General features: G+C 38.4%; 1 protein-coding gene across 2 annotated transcripts in view; it reads left to right on the forward strand.

Annotated features, from left to right (window-relative positions):
- Positions 1-19,618, forward strand: part of USP7 (ubiquitin specific peptidase 7) — a 70,133-nt gene that overhangs the window by 45,270 nt on the left and 5,245 nt on the right. For both annotated transcript variants that reach the window (XM_066198548.1, XM_066198549.1), the window contains 21 exons: positions 2,176-2,230; positions 2,766-2,846; positions 2,941-3,031; positions 3,813-3,895; positions 4,844-4,953; positions 5,780-5,936; positions 6,813-6,957; positions 7,536-7,666; positions 8,749-8,883; positions 9,154-9,255; positions 9,952-10,057; positions 10,402-10,494; positions 11,293-11,360; positions 12,280-12,380; positions 13,732-13,885; positions 15,212-15,279; positions 16,327-16,435; positions 16,529-16,606; positions 16,951-17,051; positions 17,655-17,754; positions 18,436-18,555. In XM_066198548.1, the coding sequence (XP_066054645.1) occupies positions 2,176-2,230; positions 2,766-2,846; positions 2,941-3,031; positions 3,813-3,895; positions 4,844-4,953; positions 5,780-5,936; positions 6,813-6,957; positions 7,536-7,666; positions 8,749-8,883; positions 9,154-9,255; positions 9,952-10,057; positions 10,402-10,494; positions 11,293-11,360; positions 12,280-12,380; positions 13,732-13,885; positions 15,212-15,279; positions 16,327-16,435; positions 16,529-16,606; positions 16,951-17,051; positions 17,655-17,754; positions 18,436-18,555 (2,188 nt within the window). The remainder of the gene's footprint in view (positions 1-2,175; positions 2,231-2,765; positions 2,847-2,940; positions 3,032-3,812; positions 3,896-4,843; positions 4,954-5,779; positions 5,937-6,812; positions 6,958-7,535; positions 7,667-8,748; positions 8,884-9,153; positions 9,256-9,951; positions 10,058-10,401; positions 10,495-11,292; positions 11,361-12,279; positions 12,381-13,731; positions 13,886-15,211; positions 15,280-16,326; positions 16,436-16,528; positions 16,607-16,950; positions 17,052-17,654; positions 17,755-18,435; positions 18,556-19,618) is intronic.

Consider the following 19,618-nt stretch of genomic DNA (forward strand, 5'->3'; position numbering starts at 1 on the left):
CAGATTTTTTGGGATGGGGAATGGTACAGAAACAAAGGTGTTAAAAGCAGGGTTATAATTTACCTGAACATTGTGTGATGCATTTGACTTATGTAAAATTCAGAACACAATAGTCATTAAGACATTGCTGTTCATGTATTGTTAATGTCTTTAAAAAATGGAATCTGTTTTAGCTTTAGTGCAGTAGCAGTAATTTGCATGTCCGTGTTGTTGAACATTGATGGCTGCTGTAACATTTTAGTTAGGACAGAAAGATTAACATTAGTATAACCTTTACAAGTCTTCTCTTTGCATGTCTGGTAAGTGTGGAGTAGGATTTTATTTTTTATTATTTATTTATTTTGTATTACTTTGTCTCACTGTATTAATAGGCCAGTCTTGTAATAATATTGACAAGCACTGTTTTATTTCAAGACACATTAGGAACACATTTTATTTCAAAACACATTTTATGTCATCTTTTTCGTACAATTGTATTTGTGTTCATCCTGCATCTGCTGCTACAGCCTGTAGTTGTGCTCTGTCCTAAAACCACTCCTTGTAACCTTGTGTCTTTGCAACCTTGGCTCTTCCCCTTCAGGGGAATCTTAAAAGGAAATCAGTAGCCTTAGTGTTGTCTGTTTATTTGGCCATATCATCTTCTTACTAGCACATTGTATATTTGCTTTATCAGTGCTCCTGCTGTCCTGTTACAGGACAGGACTTGGTGATAAATATTTCATCTTGAGTTAAGATCCCAACTGTGTCATATTAAGTATTTTGAAGAGGCCTTTCCCAAAGGAGTTGTAGATGCTTAATTTTGTATCCAACAGCAGGGTTTTAAAAATGTGCTCATGCCTGCTTTTGTTGTTGGAAAAGAATTTTAGAAGATTTAGGTTTCCCCCTTCCCTCATCATTGAATCAGAGAAGGTTTTGGCCTTGGGAGCGCTGGGTGCTGGTTAGGGTATTACTTTTTACTGAGTGTTGTGAATTTCTAGGTTTAACTTCTTTAAGTAGAAAGTGATGCCATATCTGAAGGAGCCCTTCTTTATCCTAATTTTAGTGGGTGACCTTTTTCTTTGGTTTGTCCTATGAGCTGGCTAGTGTTTATAGCCTAGAGAGTCAGGGCATTATTTTCTATTCTTAATTATCTGACAGGTCACTTGATTCAGCTTGTACAAGTGTGGACCCCACACAGTTGTTGGCACACTTTGGAGATTAGTTTGCTGCCCCGTGACAGTGGGGGTGAGTCACTGAGAAGAGAGTGGGAGGGAGGATGAAGACAGTACTGCTCCTGCTCACCCTGCTGCTGCTTCCAGGGCCAGGGTGGGACATCACACTGTAACTGGAGCCTCCGGTCAACAGAGTTTGTTTCCTGTAGTTGGGAGTGATGACTGCTGCAAAAGAAGTTGTCAGACTTAGAACTAAAAAAGCTTTCTTGAATTGAAGTTACAGTTCTCACAGGTGTATTTAATGCTGGAACTAGAAACACTTTATGCTTCTTGTTTTATTGAAGGCAGGAGTGCCGCAACACTTGTTGCAGTGTGCCATGCTGGCTGTGAGGCACTTAGATCCTGCTGCCCTCGCCCCTGCTTTCACACCGTGTGTTTGCACATGGACAGTTCAGAAAGCTGAATGCCTCCTTGGAGTTACTGCATGCCCAGGATTAACTGTTTAGATGAGCACAAAGGAGCCAGTCTTTCCTGTAAATCCATTTGCTTCCTTTCCTGTGCTGAAATAATCCCTGAACACCACTTGACTGCACCTGAAGGGCCCTTGGAATAGAGGCAGCTGGGAACCTGCTGTGGAAACCGATGGCATTGAATTGCTCCCAAGCCCTTACTTAAGAGTTTTTTTGGCATGAGCTGGGGCTGGATTGTAGACTGGAAGAGCAACAGCCTGCCTGTGGCCTCCTCAGCTGTCTCTAGTGCAGTCCGTGCCCCAGTCCCACATAGGAGAAGGGTTAGGGAGAGGGCACAGAACAGCTGCCAAAACGTCCACAAGTTTCACTGCCCCTTCTTCTGCACAACTAAAGAACCTGTGCATCAGCCAGGAGAGATGCACAGAGTGAGATCCCGAATCTCACTCTGTACATCTTGCTGTGTATTACATTCTTGATCTGCAAAGAAACAAAAAAAAGTCCTTCGAGGGGTTCTTTTCCTAATTAGTAATTTTTTATTTATTTGCCTTACAAAGGTGGGAAACTTTAGACAGCTTCATGCAACATGATGTCCAGGAATTATGTCGAGTGGTATGTTTATACTGTTTCTTGCTGATCTGTGATGTATAAATTTCTTTTGATATTCTGTGTGTATATATATAATAGAGCTTAGAGACGATCAGAGTAATAGTGGCCCTGATTAATTTAAATTAGATCTCAAAGGCAGAGTTTTTTGCCTTGGTTTCTCTTTAAGAATGGGATTGCTTGTGGCATTTGTGGGTGAGGAATTTGTAAAGAGTAGGGAAGCTTGAAAATTGCTAGAATATGTGCTAGTAGTAACTTTTATAGCCATGGAGAGAAAGTCAGTTTTGAAGATGGAATGCATTGTTACATCAGTGGGGGTTTCCAGACTCAAAGAAGTGGAGTAGCTGGAGTAGACCTCACTTTAGGGGGAAGAGGAGGATTTAAAGGACTAGAAAGGAGATGGGAGTACAAAGAGGACTTGGACTAACATTTCATTTTTGTCCAAGTGACTTAGCATCTAATCAGTTAAGTAGTTGTGTGTGTGATGAATAAATTTAAAAACTGCAAGTTTATCTTGTGCAAAAACTGATTTTTCTTTCAGCTTCTTGATAATGTGGAAAATAAAATGAAAGGCACGTGTGTAGAAGGCACTATCCCTAAATTGTTCCGAGGGAAGATGGTGGTATGTATTTTATACCTTTCTCAAAAATAATTTAAATTAACTCTTGTTACTTTTATAAAATTGAACTTCTGTGTTGTTTTGCTTTTGTTTACAGTCTTATATCCAATGCAAGCATGTAGACTATCGATCTGAACGAATAGAAGATTATTATGACATCCAGCTAAGTATAAAGGGAAAGAAAAACAGTAAGTGATACATTGTGATGTGTACCAATCCAGTACTTCAATATGTTGGACAGCTTTAGTGCCTGTTGTTTTCCAGTGAGTTTGTTGGTGAGCAGTGTTTGGAAATATGTGCTTTAGGACACTTTATTGAGAACATTTTCAATGCAGAGAATGTTTTTGCCTGCATTACATTTCCTTTTTTTTTCCTTATTCCAACCACTTTCCCCGCTCCGTCCTCCCTAATTCTCTCACTGCTATCTTTTCATAAAACTCTGAAGAACTTTAGGAGTTTTCTGGTGTCATAAGACTGTGCCATGGTGATCACAGTGGTATTGTTGCAATAATTATAATTTTTATATAAAGATGAATTCAGATGAAAAAGATTCTTGTTTAGACATGGCCGTAGTAATAAGAAAAAAACCCGACTTACTCAGAACAGCATAACAGTGGTCCCTTATCATCTCTGTACTGACCACTTGGGGTACAAGGCACAGGAAAGGATGTGTAAGAGTCCAGCAGAGGCCTCTGGCTTGATGCTTAACGGTTGGAAAGTGAGGAATTGTGGCAGGCAGCTGTAACTGTGGGATTTTAAAATCTACTGGTATTCTTAGATACGCCTCTGCAATATGGTGCATTTCTTGACATTCTTAAACAATGTAAAACTTTACTTAAAGTAAGGACAGAAATATTCAAACACAATCTCCCCTGTCCTAATGTTTCATTTGATGAATATCTTGCAGGCCTAGAGTAAACTTACACTTTTTCCTCCTTCTGTACAATTCCCCAATCTTTTTTCATTCAGTTTTTGAGTCCTTCATTGACTACGTTGCAGTGGAGCAGTTGGATGGTGATAACAAGTATGATGCAGGAGAACATGGCTTGCAGGTATTCTTCTTTTTTTAAACCTGGTTTTAAATCCTGTTTGTTTATCCTTGATAAAATAGCAATGTTGCAAAACCCATTCTAGATTTTATCAACTGATCTTGGCGATGTTTCTTCTTAGACAAGCTTTTCATATAGTTTCTTTTATTTGGTGTTAGGTTTCTTAAGATGGAGCTCAGATTTTATAGCAATTTAATTTGTAGTGAGTTTTATGTGTCAAAGTCTTCAGTTACTGGAATGGTTTGCTTTTCCACCAATCTCAAGACTGAGAAGTTCTTCCTCTATGAGTAATTTGTTCTTCCACGTGTCAAGTAAAAAAGCAGCACAGCTCTAAAAGTAACTTTGGAGAGCTCGTGTTTGTATTCTCAGCAAGAACACCAAATGAACCCGTGGAGATTAAACATTTATGTGTGTGCATGTGTTTCTGAGCTCTTCAGTTGCACTTTGGTGCACCCACTGGAGTAAGCTGAAGTCCTTATAAATAATGTTTTACTAAAGCTTATTTCTGCAGCTTTGACATACCAAGTTTTGTCAGTAATGTTCTACATATTCTTTAGCTGTTCTTAGGCAGGTATAGCACAGTAGCCAAATCCTTGTTGGCAGGATGCAATGAACACGAAATTCTTAATTGATCCAAAATGAGCTTTTGCCTCCATATTCTCTCAATTTTATTTATGCAGGTAACTTGCTCTTAGTGCAGTGGGGAGTCCACATATGCTTGTATGAGTGGCCTAAATTTAATTTAACTGAGTTCTGTGTTACTGGAGTAGTTCATGGAAGATTGGTGCAGCATTAGGATACTCAGATTGCACCCATGTTTTGAACTATTCTGGTGCACATTGTGTCATCAGATCTATAAAAGTCCATATGAAGAGTGTCTGCAACAAGCAAGTATTTTGAGTTGCTGAAAGTGCTGCAATTTCTGCCCTCTGTTTCCTTTAAAATGTCTAGGAGGCAGAGAAAGGTGTGAAGTTCCTAACATTGCCACCAGTATTACACCTACAGCTCATGAGGTTTATGTATGATCCTCAGACTGACCAAAACATCAAGATAAATGATAGGTAAGTGAATTGAATTTTGTTGTAGAATTTAGACCTGTGAATGTAATTTACCAAAAAATAGCTTCCCAAAATTCTGGTTCTGACTAAACTCTGAGAGGCAGGCATGTGCAGTCACACACAGTGGAGGTCCCCTAAAGGTGTACTGGTTGAATGTTGAAGTTCAGAATGACAGATCGAATGCTTGGTAATTTGTAGTGATTGTTTTGACCATGAACTGCAACTTTTAATAGCTTGTGTAGCATTCTTTGTGCGATGTGTGGATATATTGCCACCAGAGTTAGCAGGTTGAATAAGGAGTTACCTGCTTGCCCTCCATCTGTTTCCATGGATGGACGGAGAGCCATTTGCCCACTCACTGTAAGCAGAGGCTGATAATTTCTCCAGGAGATACGTGGTTGGTTGTAAGCTGAATGTGTATTGCAATTATCTCATTCTCACCAAGGTGAGATATTTCAGAGTAATGTTCCAGTTCCGTGGTACCTGTGCTAGGAAAGCTGCATTTGTCTGCTAGAAAATAACAGATTTTAAAGCTTTTGCCTTGATGCAGTGAATCCAAACCAGCTCTAATACAGTTGAAGTGCTCTTGCCCTTGTTACTGAGGGCATACTTTCCTGAGCTACTTGAAAAGTTTATTTTTATTCCATATTTAAACAGTATAAATTCTGCCACTGTATGCAGCATGTCCTGGATAGAAATGGCGTTGTAACAGTAACGTTCCATTTTCATACTTTGCTTTAGGAGTACACATAATGTTCCATAATACTGCATAATAATCTGTGTCTATCTTAACTACAAGTACAATTGTCTTCATTCTTTTCAAAACTAGGTTTGAATTTCCTGAACAGTTGCCACTAGATGAATTTTTGCAAAAAACAGATCCTAAAGATCCTGCAAATTACATTCTCCATGCAGTTCTAGTGCACAGTGGAGATAACCATGGTGGACATTACGTTGTTTACTTAAATCCAAAGGGCGATGGCAAAGTGAGTATTGAAAAGCACCTAAAAGTATTTGTGTGTTTTAAATGCATGCTTACAGTTTTTATAATGGGCAAATATTCAGGATTTTTGACCCCTAAAAGAAGAGTGCACATACACTTGGCTTTTAACAAAAGACTTTTTAACTGAGGAAGTCCATTTGCTTGTGTGTGTATGTGTTGAAGTTCTTTTGCAATCAGATTTTATCCAGCATGTTTCTGAGGCTGACTTTGCTGAAGCAAATATGAGCATTTCCAGTGTTTCTGTGTCTCAGAAGTTCAGCATGTTTGTGTATGTCCCACTGTTCCAGGTTTAGGTGACTTGATTGGATTGGACATTTATAGGTCAGGTGCCTCTTCCCTTGAGTTGACTGGTTTTGTGTGCACATGATTGTTCACAGTAAGAGTAGAAGTCATGTTTTCCTGTGAATTTATTGCTATTTGTAATTTATTCAAAATTGTTTTAATTTAAAATTTGACGTACATTGCTCTAAATTTACAAAGAATTGCTATAGATGGCTTGTGCATCACTGCTTTTTATTTCATTTTACAACAGATAAAGTCATTTTTCTGTTTCCTACAGAAATATTAGATATTTGAATAATAGTCTTTAGAAAAGCTTTTTGGAATAATTATTGTGCTTTAGGTACTCACTGAAAAACATTCAGTAAAGGTTTGGTATTTATAGACTTCCTTATGCTGAGCACAAGTAGCAGGTAGCACAAATTATACTGAACTAGGTTTCCTTTTAAAAGCCATGCCACTTGAAGGTAATTTTAGTCACTTCAAAGAGCTGAAAGACAGGCCAGAAATAGGATTAATTTCTCATTCAGGAGCATGTTTTTACGTGTAAAATCACCTTTGTATAAACCTCCCTCCCCAGTGGTGTAAATTCGATGACGACGTCGTGTCGAGGTGCACCAAGGAGGAGGCGATCGAGCACAACTACGGCGGGCACGACGACGACCTGTCCGTGCGGCACTGCACCAACGCCTACATGCTGGTCTACATCAGGGAGTCCAAGCTCAGTACGTGTCCTGTCTGTGCTCAAAGGGGCCTCACAGGCAGGGGTCAGGGCTGCTTTACCTCTCAGTTGTTGGCAGTTGTTCCTACACAACAGGACTGCCTTGTCTACAGTCGGGACGTAGAGATGATCAGCCAGCCGTTCTCTCACTTTTGCGAAGTGTGTTCTGCTCTGGCTCATGTTTTAGCTCACTAAGGCACCTGCAAAGTGCTTCAGCCTAGGCTTGTTGATAGGATGGGAAAGTCAGTGATGAAACTGACTTCAGTGATGGAATTCAATCAAATTGATTGAAAACATGTGGATACATACATCTGTAAAAAATGGAGTGCTGGAAAATATTTTTTGACTACTGAACTGAATATTTCATTCAAAAGTCAATGATACATATTTCATGGAAGTAGTGCATTTTGGCTTGTCATAGAAGTGCTTCTTTTGCTAAAGCATGATGATATCAAACCATGTTTTAAAGTGAAAGATGAGGAAAGCTGGTTTTGACTTCAAATCAGAGGGAAGTCAAGCATGTATGGAAAAGAACCTGTTGGATGTAAATCTTGAAATATCGTCATAAAATCTGCTTTCTAGGTGAAGTTTTGCAGCCTGTCACCGACCATGATATTCCTCAACAACTTGTGGAAAGGCTACAAGAAGAGAAAAGGATAGAAGCTCAGAAGAGGAAGGAGAGGCAGGAAGCTCACCTCTATATGCAAGTGCAGGTCAGCTTTTGAAACAGATTAAGTTACAACTACTTTACCGTGAAAATTTAGAATATTGAACCACTCTGGAGGCAAACCTTGATTTTCTTTTCTTTTTTTTTTAAACTTTTGTTCTGAAGACAAATTATGATTTTAGTGTTTTTAAATATATTTACATATGCAACAAACTGTAATAAACCACACAGTACTGTATGTTATAAACATTTCTGTTTTCTTTAAAATTTGTTATGCTTGTGAGTAAAAATAGTAAGTTCAGGTGAAAGGGAAAAGGACCAGGTTATTTCAAATGGCTGGCCAGCCACTGCACTTTTATCTCCTTCAGGAATTATTTTCTAAAATTAGAATGTATCTAGCCATAGGCTGCAGGTCTGGACTATTGCCAAACTGAGCTCATCAAGTAGAAGCAGAAGGAGAGAGTGCTTATATTTGCAATTATCTTTTTGGAAAAGCCAGATGGACTAGATTGTTATGAATTGCCTTAAGGAGCCCTGTTTATGGCTCTTTCCAGAGCCCATCTGGCACAAGGAAATAGAACCCATTTTCCATGTGCCTCCATGTTTCCTTGCCTGTTCTCTCTGGTGGTGAGTAGCAGAGATGCTGGTGAAGTCCAGCTTGTTCTGCACTGCCTTTGCACTGAGTTTGCAGTGGGACGCTGGCAGCATTGCACTGTTTGTGCTTCTGTTAACAGAGAGTGCAGGGGAGCTGTGGGAAATACGGGGAAAGGGTTCTGTGGCCTCCTTGCATTGTACCCGTCACAGAATTACGTAGCCTTTTTATTTTCTCCAAGTGCCAAGATTGTTAGAGCACATTCCAAGACTTGGAATCTGAGCACGACTGGTTTTTAATTGCTTGGGATTTGTAAGAATTAATGTATTTAATTACTTGCACTGATGAGATTATCAATCACGATTTTTTAATTTCATTGTAATCTGTATTCTTGCAAATTTGCTCCCTGAGAACATAAATAGTGTTAGCACTGTGCCAGAGGGCCAGAGGGGTTGCATAGTAAAGCATCCTGAAGAAGGTATTATGTGGTACAGCTGGGCTAGTCTGAATGGTAACCTTTAAATGTAATTTTTCAGATAGTGGCAGAGGATCAGTTCTGTGGTCACCAAGGCAATGATATGTATGATGAAGAAAAAGTGAAATACACTGTTTTCAAAGTATTAAAAAACTCCACACTTACAGAATTTGTTCAAAACCTCTCTCAAACCATGGTGAGTTTTCTGTTTTTCTGAGGTTTTTTTGGGTTTTGTGGTTTTTTTGGTTTTTTTTTTTTGATGAGTTATTCAGTTTTCTGAATACCTGCATGCACTTATTTTGTTACATTATGGTTGTTTCATAGCCCTTACCTTTTCCACATATTGACAGCAATCATAATTTAGACCTTTTAACACAGAAGACCTGTTTGAGTTTAATAAAAGGATCTTAGCCTATTTCCCCCTTGTTTTGATTTAGTTTCCTGTCACAATTTTTGTTTATTTTAGGGATTTCCCCAGGATCAAATCAGATTATGGCCAATGCAAGCTAGAAGTAATGGAACAAAAAGACCTGCAATGTTAGATAATGAAGCAGATGGCAATAAAACGGTAAGTAGTCACTGAGAGGTGATATTACTACTGTACATCTCCCGTGATTTTTAGTTCTCTTTAAGAATATCTAACTTTAAGACATAAAAATTTTCAGGTTTTTACTTTAAAATTGATTGTATTGTATCTGGTGAGGTTTGATATTCGGGAAGACTTTTAGGTCTAGTGGTGTTTAGTGGATTAATTTGAATAGGAAGCAGGGGTGTGGTTGTTGCATGATTTTTCTGCTGTGGAAGAAAAAGTGTGATCATGATTTGTTATGTTAGATTAGAACAGAAATGTCCCTTTTACAAAAGAGGCAAACCCTCTGGATTTAAGGAATTCTGTTGCTTAAAATGTAAAACCTGTCTAAATACCACCGAAAACAGAAATTGGTTTCACTGTCTTTTGATTCTAAAATGAAGTAATGCCCTTGCCATTATAAAGGTAGCTGTAGGTAAACTTTTAAAAGATAAAGAAGTGGGTTCATTTTAAGTAAAACCTACTATTACTGCTTCATCAAAGTTTTTGGTAGTTTTATGTATATATTTGTTAGTCTTAATAAATTTCATCAACTTCTTTGAGCACAACTTAAAAAATCCTCTCCCTCTTGTAGAATGTCATAAAGTTCTTGTACCTGATTAAAATGCAGATACCAGGTTGTATTAAGTTCTTCAGAGACTTTTTTTTTTTCTTCTTTCACATCTTTTTATGTAGATGATTGAGCTCAGTGACAATGAGAATCCATGGACAATATTTTTGGAAACAGTAGATCCAGAGATGGCTGCTACTGGAGCAACGTTACCCAAATTTGATAAAGATCGTAAGCAAATGGGCTAAACATTTCCAAAATATAAAATACTTGAATTTTGGGTGTATCTCCAAAAACAGTGTGCACTCCTTTTTTCAACTATGTCATTGATGTATCCATCAAACTACTACAGTGCTGAAATAAGTTTTTCTCGTGCAGTTTTGCCTTCCACTTGAAGTAGAAGACATGCTTTGCATTTTTTAGACTCTCTGAATAAATTTCTCTCTACATTTTAAGGGCACTGAATTAATAAATCAAAGACACATTTGTTACTGTGTAAATAAAAACATCTAGGTGATCTCCTTTCCCCTCCCCAAGCCTTACTTAAAATTAAATCTTGTTTTTTTCATTTGTAGATGATGTAATGTTGTTTCTGAAGATGTATGATCCGAAGACTCGGAGTTTGAATTATTGTGGACATATCTACACCCCAATATCCTGTAAAATACGTGAGTTCTGAATTTCAATTTCATTGTAAGCGTTGAAGTTTTTTAAGTAGATTGCACTTCCTTTTCCTTTAATAATAATTCCATCACTGAAACCAAAGATACACCACAGAAGTAAATTCCTATTTCATTCAGCACCTGAGAGTTTTCTTCCCCATGTGGTGTCAGTGGCACCTCCTGCAGGTCTGAGCCTCAAAACCGCACAGGTGCTCAGTTCACTGTTGCTGTACTCACCAGGTGTTACAGCTGTTTCAGACCTGTTGTAAAGCTTTAGGATTTGATGCATCTCTCCCAGTAGCTTTTCAAATAACTCTTCTACAACCTTTCACTATGGCAACCTGAGCAGCTTCTCAGCCTGAATTGTGTGTGAGCCTTGATCTTCATATGGGTCAATTTGAGGAATTCAGCAAATAACCACTGACTGAAAATATTTCAGTTTTTCATTTTGAATGTCTCATTTTGTTACTTACACATATTTTTTAATTTTGTATTTTAGCTGTCATTAATTTTTTTTTCAAAGATACTGTACCTTTTCTCTGGTGAAGGAGCAGTGTTATTTCATCTCTTGGATTTTCAATGAACTTACATGTATTTTTGTTGTTCAAATGAAGTGGAAAGAAATCGGAAATGTGTGTGTGGTCGAATGTCAACAAGGGAAACCTTAATGTGGAAGACTCTCTTTCTTAAGCATTGTAGAACCATCTACCCAGGGTAAAGAAGGGGATTCTGTCCCTTCTGTAGTTGGTCTCACTAGCAATTAGTGCAACACATTTCACATTCCTTTTTTTTCTTCTCCAACAGGTGACTTGCTTCCAGTTATGTGTGAGAGAGCAGGATTTCCACAAGAAACTAACCTTATCCTCTATGAGGTTTGGATTGATAGACTTTTTGTAACTTTGTCTTTTGCATGCTGAAAAGAAAAAAAAAATTGTTAATTTAAAAACGTTGCTCATGACAGTGGCAATTTATAAATTATCAGCACTGTAATCTGTAACTTTGAAGTCTACAGTGCTGCAAAAGAGTAGCAGCAGAGAGTTAACTTCAAAACAGATTTTATATCAAATAGATAGAAGTGTAAAGCTTTAAAACCAAAAAAATATCTCCATGAGGTCCTATGTGAGCAGCTTTGCAGTGCTAAACCTGTGTTGCTGAGTTAGAGGAGCTAATGCTGCTGACATTATTGGCCATCCTGTTCTCAGTGCCCACCTTAGTGAAGTTGAGAAAATGTTGCATCTTCTTCCTTCCCCAAGCCAAAGTCAGCAAACAAAACCCTTAGTCTACTGTGCTGTTTCTGCCCAAATACACAAGCAATGAATCTTCATAACTGCTACATTTATTGAGTGCTGATGATGCAGATCTTGCCAAGGTAAAGTCCTTGCTCGAGTAAGAACAAGGAATTGGGTTTTTGTTGCAATTTGTGGTAACAGTCCTGCTGCTCTCTGGTGGTTCCAGGGCAGCACACACACTGCCTTCCTAAAAAGCAAAGCTGTACTCCTTGCTCTGGGCAGGTCAAGGTTACAGTGTCATTCCAGTTTGTTTACACAGCTGCTTTTATCCCTAGGTCAGCCCAGAGGTCAGCTCAGCTGCTAGTATAAATATGGAATATGCATATAGATGTTTAATAATACATGCATTGGATTTGTATAGATACATATCTATCCATTTGTTTCAGTTGAAAGAATGTACAGGTCACCTTATCTGATGATTTCCTCACTGTTGTGACCTTTATTTGTGACCTTTATTTTTGTCTTTTATTCTATAATCAATAATTTTTGTTCTTTATTGCAGGAAGTTAAACCCAATTTAACAGAAAGGATTCAAGACTATGATGTATCTCTTGATAAAGCTCTTGATGAACTCATGGATGGTGACATCATAGTGTTTCAGAAGTATGTATTTTAAGGGGGCACCTAATTGCAATTAAATTACCTGTTTCACTTTGAGAACTGAACTTCCTTTAAGCTTTTTTATCAAGAGCAAAGTATTACATTCCAATAGTAGATGTGTTCTCCGCAGTTCTCATTTGTTTATTCAAAGGGGAAATGAGCAAATATCAGTGGTATTTGAGTGTCACCTGCCACATTGCTTAAGGAAATGGTGTCCTCCCTAGTTTAGAAAACCAGTAACCTAAAATAGCTCATAGTATTACCAGAGTGTGTTCAGCAATGCATCTGATTTGTGCAGCTTTGTACTGGAGCCACTGTAACACAGACACCGAAGACCCTTCCAGCATTTCAGATCTTGGGCTCAGTACCATGGCCACTGGACAAGGCTCTTGGAGCTCTTTCAGCCCAGAACTACACTAAACTGCTTTCCCTTTTTGCCTCTCCTTATGCTCACAGTCAGGTCCTTACTGCTCTGCAGTGATGAGATGCTCCTGGTTTGCCTGAGCACGTGCCACTCGTAGGTGAACTGGTGCTTCAGCTGGAGATTTCTCCAAGGCAAAGGGGAGCTCCTCATCATGTATCCAATAAAGGGAACTTTCATAAGCTTGGCAGGGCTATAAATCAGCATTTCTATGCTCTCACTCCTGATGGTCACACCCAACTGTGTTGCTCTGTTTCTCTCCATGAGCTGACAGTGGGTGGAAGCCAGCTAGTCTATCTTCAGCACTCTTACCCCAGATTATGTGAGATGAATGTATTTCTCATGTCATGCCTTGGAACTCGCATTCCCAGTTGACCCAGTTGGTGTTATGCACCCTTGGCTGGCTGCTGACTGCTGGGTAAGTGCACAGCTTGTACCCTGGTGCTATTTCTCTGCAGAGAAGTTGGGGTACCAGTCAGGACTGACCCAAACCAGCCCCGGTGCCCACTGTTCTGCCTCTCCGTGCCAAGGCATGTTGTCCATCGGGCCTCTGTGCAAAGTGATTGATACAGGGGTTCATGGAAAGCTGTGCAGCATTAGTACAGACACCCAGGGATGTACCAGGGTGGGAGGGAGGGCCAGCTCCTGCTGCAGTGGTGCTGTGAACCCACAGGAACCAAGAGCAGGGCCAGGCTGCAAGGGAGCAGCACAGCAGGCACGGGCCCTGCAGTGCACAGACACACCGGGCTCTGGGTCACTGCTGACTGCACCAGTCCTACTGTGGACCAGTGGTGGCTCTTGCAAAAGGTTTCTGAACTTCATCTCTCTCTCCACTGTTGCTGACATACTGTAGAACATGTTTTTAAAAGCACCAACTGTCTGCGTGTGTAACAATGTGATGTGTAACGTATCATCATCTATTTGCTCTTGTAGGGATGACCCAGAAAATGATAACAGCGAGCTCCCAACAGCTAAGGAATACTTCCGAGACCTCTATCACCGTGTGGATGTCATTTTCTGTGATAAAACCATCCCCAATGACCCAGGCTTTGTTGTTACTTTATCCAATAGGATGAATTACTTTCAGGCATGTGTCCTGTTTCTCTTTTGTTTCCTTGTTTGGAAAGTCACTTTTGCACTATACATACTTTTCTGAAAGTTCTGAAGCTGTCTGTGTACGTTTTTTGCATTGTGTATGTTTCATTTTAAATGAAAAATTTATGGAAGCCACTAAGGCTTGTGAGAAGAATATACTGTAAACTCCCCTGTTTTATTAATAATGAGTTATTTGGTAATTGGGTTCTTTCTTGGTAGACCATTCTGCTCTGTCAGGGAAATGATATTCTCATGAAATTATGCATTTGCTTTCAAAGTGACATGCTAAACTTGCTCAGCTTATTTGGCCATTAAAAGAAAAATGCCTTGGGAATCTAGTGATTACTTATTTTGTGCCTGTAATATCAACAACAATATTTTGTAGACCAAGCTGTACTGCTTTCTTCACACAGTGAAGTTTAATGCTCAGTGACACTAACAGATCAAGCCTGTTGTGTTAATAATAGATGAGTTGGGGTGTTTAGATGAGGAAAACTGGACATGGAAACCTAAGAAAAAAACTGAAATAAAGCTGGTCTGGTCTATGAAGACCCTGAATAGATTTGACTCTCTGCAGTTCTCCTGCGGTTGCTTTTGTCAATGTCAAAGAAAGAAATCACTTAAAACCAGATAATTTTATTTTCTGTCCCCAAAGACAGAAACTTTGAGCATCTGCATACACAGGGAGAGTCAGGGATGAGTTTTGCTGTGCTGTTCTCATCATCTGTTTTTAGGCCAGTTGCTCTCTCTTACTTTTTTTTCACTTGAAGTGTAAGGTCTGTATGGTTTGAATTTTTTTTTTTTTTTTGGTAAGGGAAAACCTGAATGCCCCTGTTTTTTGTGAGGCAGTGATGTGAAGTGTACTCTTGGGAATAATGTGGTATTGTTACTCAGCACGCTAACTTACTTGGGGTGAATTAGAGGAGTGGGAATCTTCAGAGCAAGCCTTACTTATTTCCCTAATAGTATAATTTTAAAAAACCAAAAACCAGCAAAAAGCAGTCAAACAGCAAAACCAGGCAAGATAAGAGTAGAGCAATTGTTGTGGATTTAGTGGCCTTTTGGCAACAGTAACATACTGTATTAAAACAGCTTCCTATGGCTTCCTATTTTTTTTCCCTTAGAATATCTTATTCTGTGTCAAGTGTTCAGCAACTAACAATTCTAGTTTATTTAGCCTTGGGGAGGTAGGCATAGTGGGTTCTCTCAGAATTCCAGTAGCATAATGTTCCTGTCATGGAATGAATGACTGTATGATTGTAGAGCAATGTCATAACTGTGTGAAACAATTCAGAACTTACCAAAAATTTATTTTCAGGTTGCAAAGACAGTCGCTCAGAGACTTAACACGGATCCAATGCTATTACAGTTTTTCAAGTCCCAAGGGTAAGATGAATTCCTTAGAATTCTGTGTCTAAGCTGTTCCTCAAAAATTAGTCTTTTCCAGGTTGTTAACTAATTCTCTCCCAGTAAGATATTAACCTTTCTGGCAAGCACAGCAGGTTGCTTTGACAGCTGAGGTATTGCAATATCTGTCTCTAGAGCCTCCAAGAATTGCATATTTTAGAAGAGTTCTAGTAAATGTCATTTTAAAAATCATTAATTACTTCAAAGCCTGATGCTGTGGGATAAATTGCTAAGCTGATGGAAGTGCTGTTTCAGTGAATGCAGAATTTCTAGAATGGAGGAGAGCAGACACAAGTGCACATAAAAGCAGTATTTTTGCTGATTTTACAAGTTTAAATGCAGTAGTTACTTCGCTGAATTCCCCTCTCCTCCCTCAAAGTCTGCAAATGAGCTTTTATGAAGATGATGACAATTTAACAAGTTCACAGGTGCTCAAAGGGATATTTCCGGTTAAAGTGGTGGTTTTACACGTTTGTGTAAAACTAGATTTGAATCTGTATAAAACTACAGCAGAAAGTAGTGGATTACAGCTCTGTGTATGTGCTTCAGGAATAATGCACACACAAAACTTAGAACTTTCTGTATTCATGGAAGTGGAGATGCTCTTTAGTTACCTGAGGCTGTCTCCCTTCATCATCAGTGGGAATTTGAGTAGCTGTTTGTAGTTTCCAGTGCTGCGGTCACTGTGGAATTTGCTGTGTCACATGACTCCACAAATTAACCTTTCACAATCTAAAGCATGTGCTGCTATGCCAGTAATTTCGGAGGAATGTGGGTCTGCCAGCCTGCAGCACTGACATGAGCTTGTAAACATCCAGGAGTGTTAATACACACCCTGAATGTTCTTCTGTTCCCACAGCCCAGCTGTGTTTAAAAATCACTCAAGTTCTGTGTGTTGTGCTGCTTAGGCTGTGTTAGCAAGTACTGGAAGCCAGTAATAAAAATGGTCTCGGTGCTTCAATGTACTGAGCAGTGATGGATTTTGAAGAGATGCATTTTAAGAGCATGTTTTCCTTCCTTCTTTAGTTATAGGGATGGCCCTGGTAATCCTCTTAGACATAATTATGAAGGTACTTTAAGAGATCTTCTGCAGTTCTTCAAGCCTAGGCAACCGAAAAAACTCTACTATCAACAGGTAAGAGTCTTTTCTTTTTATTGGGGTGAGTTATAAAAAATAATTCTGCCCTATTCAAAGTATGCCTAAAGTGTTTTTCTCTTCTTTCTTAAGCTCAAAATGAAGATAACTGATTTTGAAAACAGAAGAAGTTTTAAATGCATATGGCTAAATAGCCAGTTTAGGGAAGAGGTGAGTGAAGCCATTACACACTTGCTGTCATTTCTGTGTCAGAGCTGGTATGGCTGTTATGGGTCACACACTCTATGCCTGAGTAACACAGAATTAGAACGAAGTTGTACATGATGTTAAAAAATCTAAAAAAACAACAGCAGAAAGAACCCAAAGAACAGAAAAAATGTTTTAAAAAAATCAGATCTGTTAACAAAAATTTTGAAGATGACATAGGTGTTGACTTAAGTTATCTTTTCAAGATGAGTGTTTAAGGAGAACAATCCAGTGTGTTCTGTGCTTTAATGTGGTTGTTTAGATTTTCAGATTTTCTAAAGATTTTTTTTGTGTTTCAAACTCCACAGGAAATAACAGTATATCCAGATAAGCATGGGTGTGTGCGGGACCTGTTAGAAGAATGTAAAAAAGTTGTAGAACTCTCTGAAAAAGGTTCAGGGAAATTAAGGTAAAGCTGGAAGAATATGATTTCTTCTATGATCATATAAATTTTATGCAGCAAAGTATCTGTAGCATTTAAAATACTGTAGAAACCATTGTTAACAGATGAAATGTAATACTGTGTTAAAAGCTTCCAGATTGCCACTGTTAAGGGTTTTTCTTAACTATAAATATAAATTTTACACAGTTATTTAATTTTTTGTATGATAAAGTTACATCCTTGAGTTTCATCAATTGCATTTGTTAGTCATGACTTATTAATTGCATAAAATCCAAGCATTTCATGCTATTAATTTCTCAGGAGTTACAGGGGTTAAAAGTGAGGTCATTTAAAGAGAATATTTAAAACAATCTCCACTAGAAACCTATATTTTGTAATGGCACATCCTGGCTTTTTGCCATGAGCCAGAAATAATTTAACCTCTTATGGCTTTACTGCTTAATTTTTACTAAAGATTGGATTTAAAATTTTATAAATACAATAGCAGCATCAGTTTCCATTCTACACTAATCTCTGTCAAGGTTTGAGAAAGATGTTGTTGCATTGATGTATTTTTTAAATGCTTTGAAAAATCACTTTTTAAAAGTGCTTTTGCTATTTATCTTTAAGGCTGCTAGAAATTGTAAGTTACAAAATAATCGGTGTCCATCAGGAGGATGAGCTGTTAGAGTGTTTGTCACCTGCAACAAGTCGAACGTTTCGAATAGAGGTGAGTCATGCTTGTCTTGGCGAAGCTTTAAAACCTGACTTGGAGACGGGAAACACTTTCAAGGGGTAATTTTCTTTTTCTGGGTGCTGGTCTCCAGATAGTGTGATGTCTGTTCAGATTGCATAATATTACCTGTATTTTTAAAAATAATGCTTTTTAAAAGATCATCCTTTGTTCCATCTGCTTTCCTATAATGGTTTCAATCTTTGATTTTTGCATATGTTTTTATAACAATACATGAAGACTTTGTAAGAGCCTGTCAATAAGACATTTAATGTCTTGGTAGTAATTCCAAAGTTTGTTTTAGAGTTCATGGTAGAAATGAAAAGTTTCCAGTGTAAAACTGTAATGAGGAGCTGACAAGAGGCCTGTGTCCCTGTCAGCTAGTTCTGCACTGATAGAAGATTTCTTGTCAAAAAAGCCATTCAGGGAAGCCAGGAGAGTGTTTCCTGAGTAGGGGAAGCTGAAGTGCTGTCATGTCAGGGATGAGGGACTCTGGGAAAAGACTCTGTCAAACAACATGCCTCTTTTAATTGTTTTTGAATAAAATTGTCTGAAATCCGTTACAGTACATCAATAATGCTTTCAGTTTCTTAATAACTGGAAAAATAACTTCAAAACTTTAGTTTCTTTTTGTGGAAGTTTAGCTGATTGGAGTCACAATTCTCTGTCTGGATCTAGGAAATTCCTCTGGACCAGGTAGATATAGATAAAGAAAATGAGATGCTAATCACAGTGGCACATTTCCACAAAGAGGTTTTTGGGACATTTGGAATTCCGTTCTTGCTGAGGATACACCAGGTGCAGTATGCCTCCCTCTTTCCCCCTCTGGGATTATACTGATGATGTTTTCTTAAAGTACTGTTGAAGAAATGCATTAGTGTAAGAGGTGTGTAGGAAAATCCAGTTCTTGTACCAAAGGTTCTGCCCCTCTGTGCCCTGCAGAGTCCCCCTGCAAACCACAGCCCCGTTTCCAACAGCACTGGAGTAACTGCAGTGCAGAGTTGGGAAAAGTTGCCCTGCCATGGCTGCTCACACTGAGACATGATTGTGGAAAATGGGGTTGCTTTCTCCATCACTTTCTGAGATGACTGCATTTCCTCCCTTCTGTAATTTGATGTGCTTTATCTTCTAGGGCTGAAAGTTGGTACAAGAACAAAAGCTAATTTTGAAAGCTTAATTTAAATTCTCAAGTTTTTCTGTGCTGCTGCTCCAGCTGAATGTCACCCTGATTCTCTTCATATCAATATGTATTTCTGGGAGCAGTTAGCCATTTGCTTCTAAACTTTTTCTGGTTCGTGTATGTTACATTGTATGAAAATTACTTTAAAAATTTGGGAATGAGAAATATGTCCATATCTCTCTACCTCTAAAACTCTAAAATTATAATTTTTCTAATTTCCATATTTTTGATCAAAGAGTAAAATCTGTGTGCTGACTTTTGGTGGAAACCATTTTTCGGCATTTCCTAGTTATGACAGTTAATTTATATTACTCATCTTTAAGTTGATAGTATCTGTCACTTTTTTTGGGCAATGTACAGGGAGAGGGAGCAGAAATATACTACAAAAAGTATTCTATGCTTAGCAAGGATATGGGGATTTTTTACAAATTCATGTTTTGCTGCTGATTTTCTAACTTTGCTGCTTAACTTTAACCTGACTTGCACATATTAAGTGGCAGTGCCTGGCCAATTTATGGGGCAGTTTGCATAATGTTGAATCAATAAGACTTAAAGTTCCTGAATTTAAGCAAGTTGCCTGCTGTTGTTCCATATTGTAGAGAATGTTGTTATTTTGTAAATAACAGAGATATTGAGGCAATGTTTTTCAATGAAGCTTAAAGGAGGAAATACTAACAGCCT

This window comes from Chamaea fasciata, unplaced genomic scaffold, assembly GCF_029207755.1.
Source record: "Chamaea fasciata isolate MVZ Bird 193981 ecotype frontalis unplaced genomic scaffold, bChaFas1.0.hap1 SCAF_16, whole genome shotgun sequence".
NCBI lineage: Eukaryota > Metazoa > Chordata > Aves > Passeriformes > Sylviidae > Chamaea > Chamaea fasciata.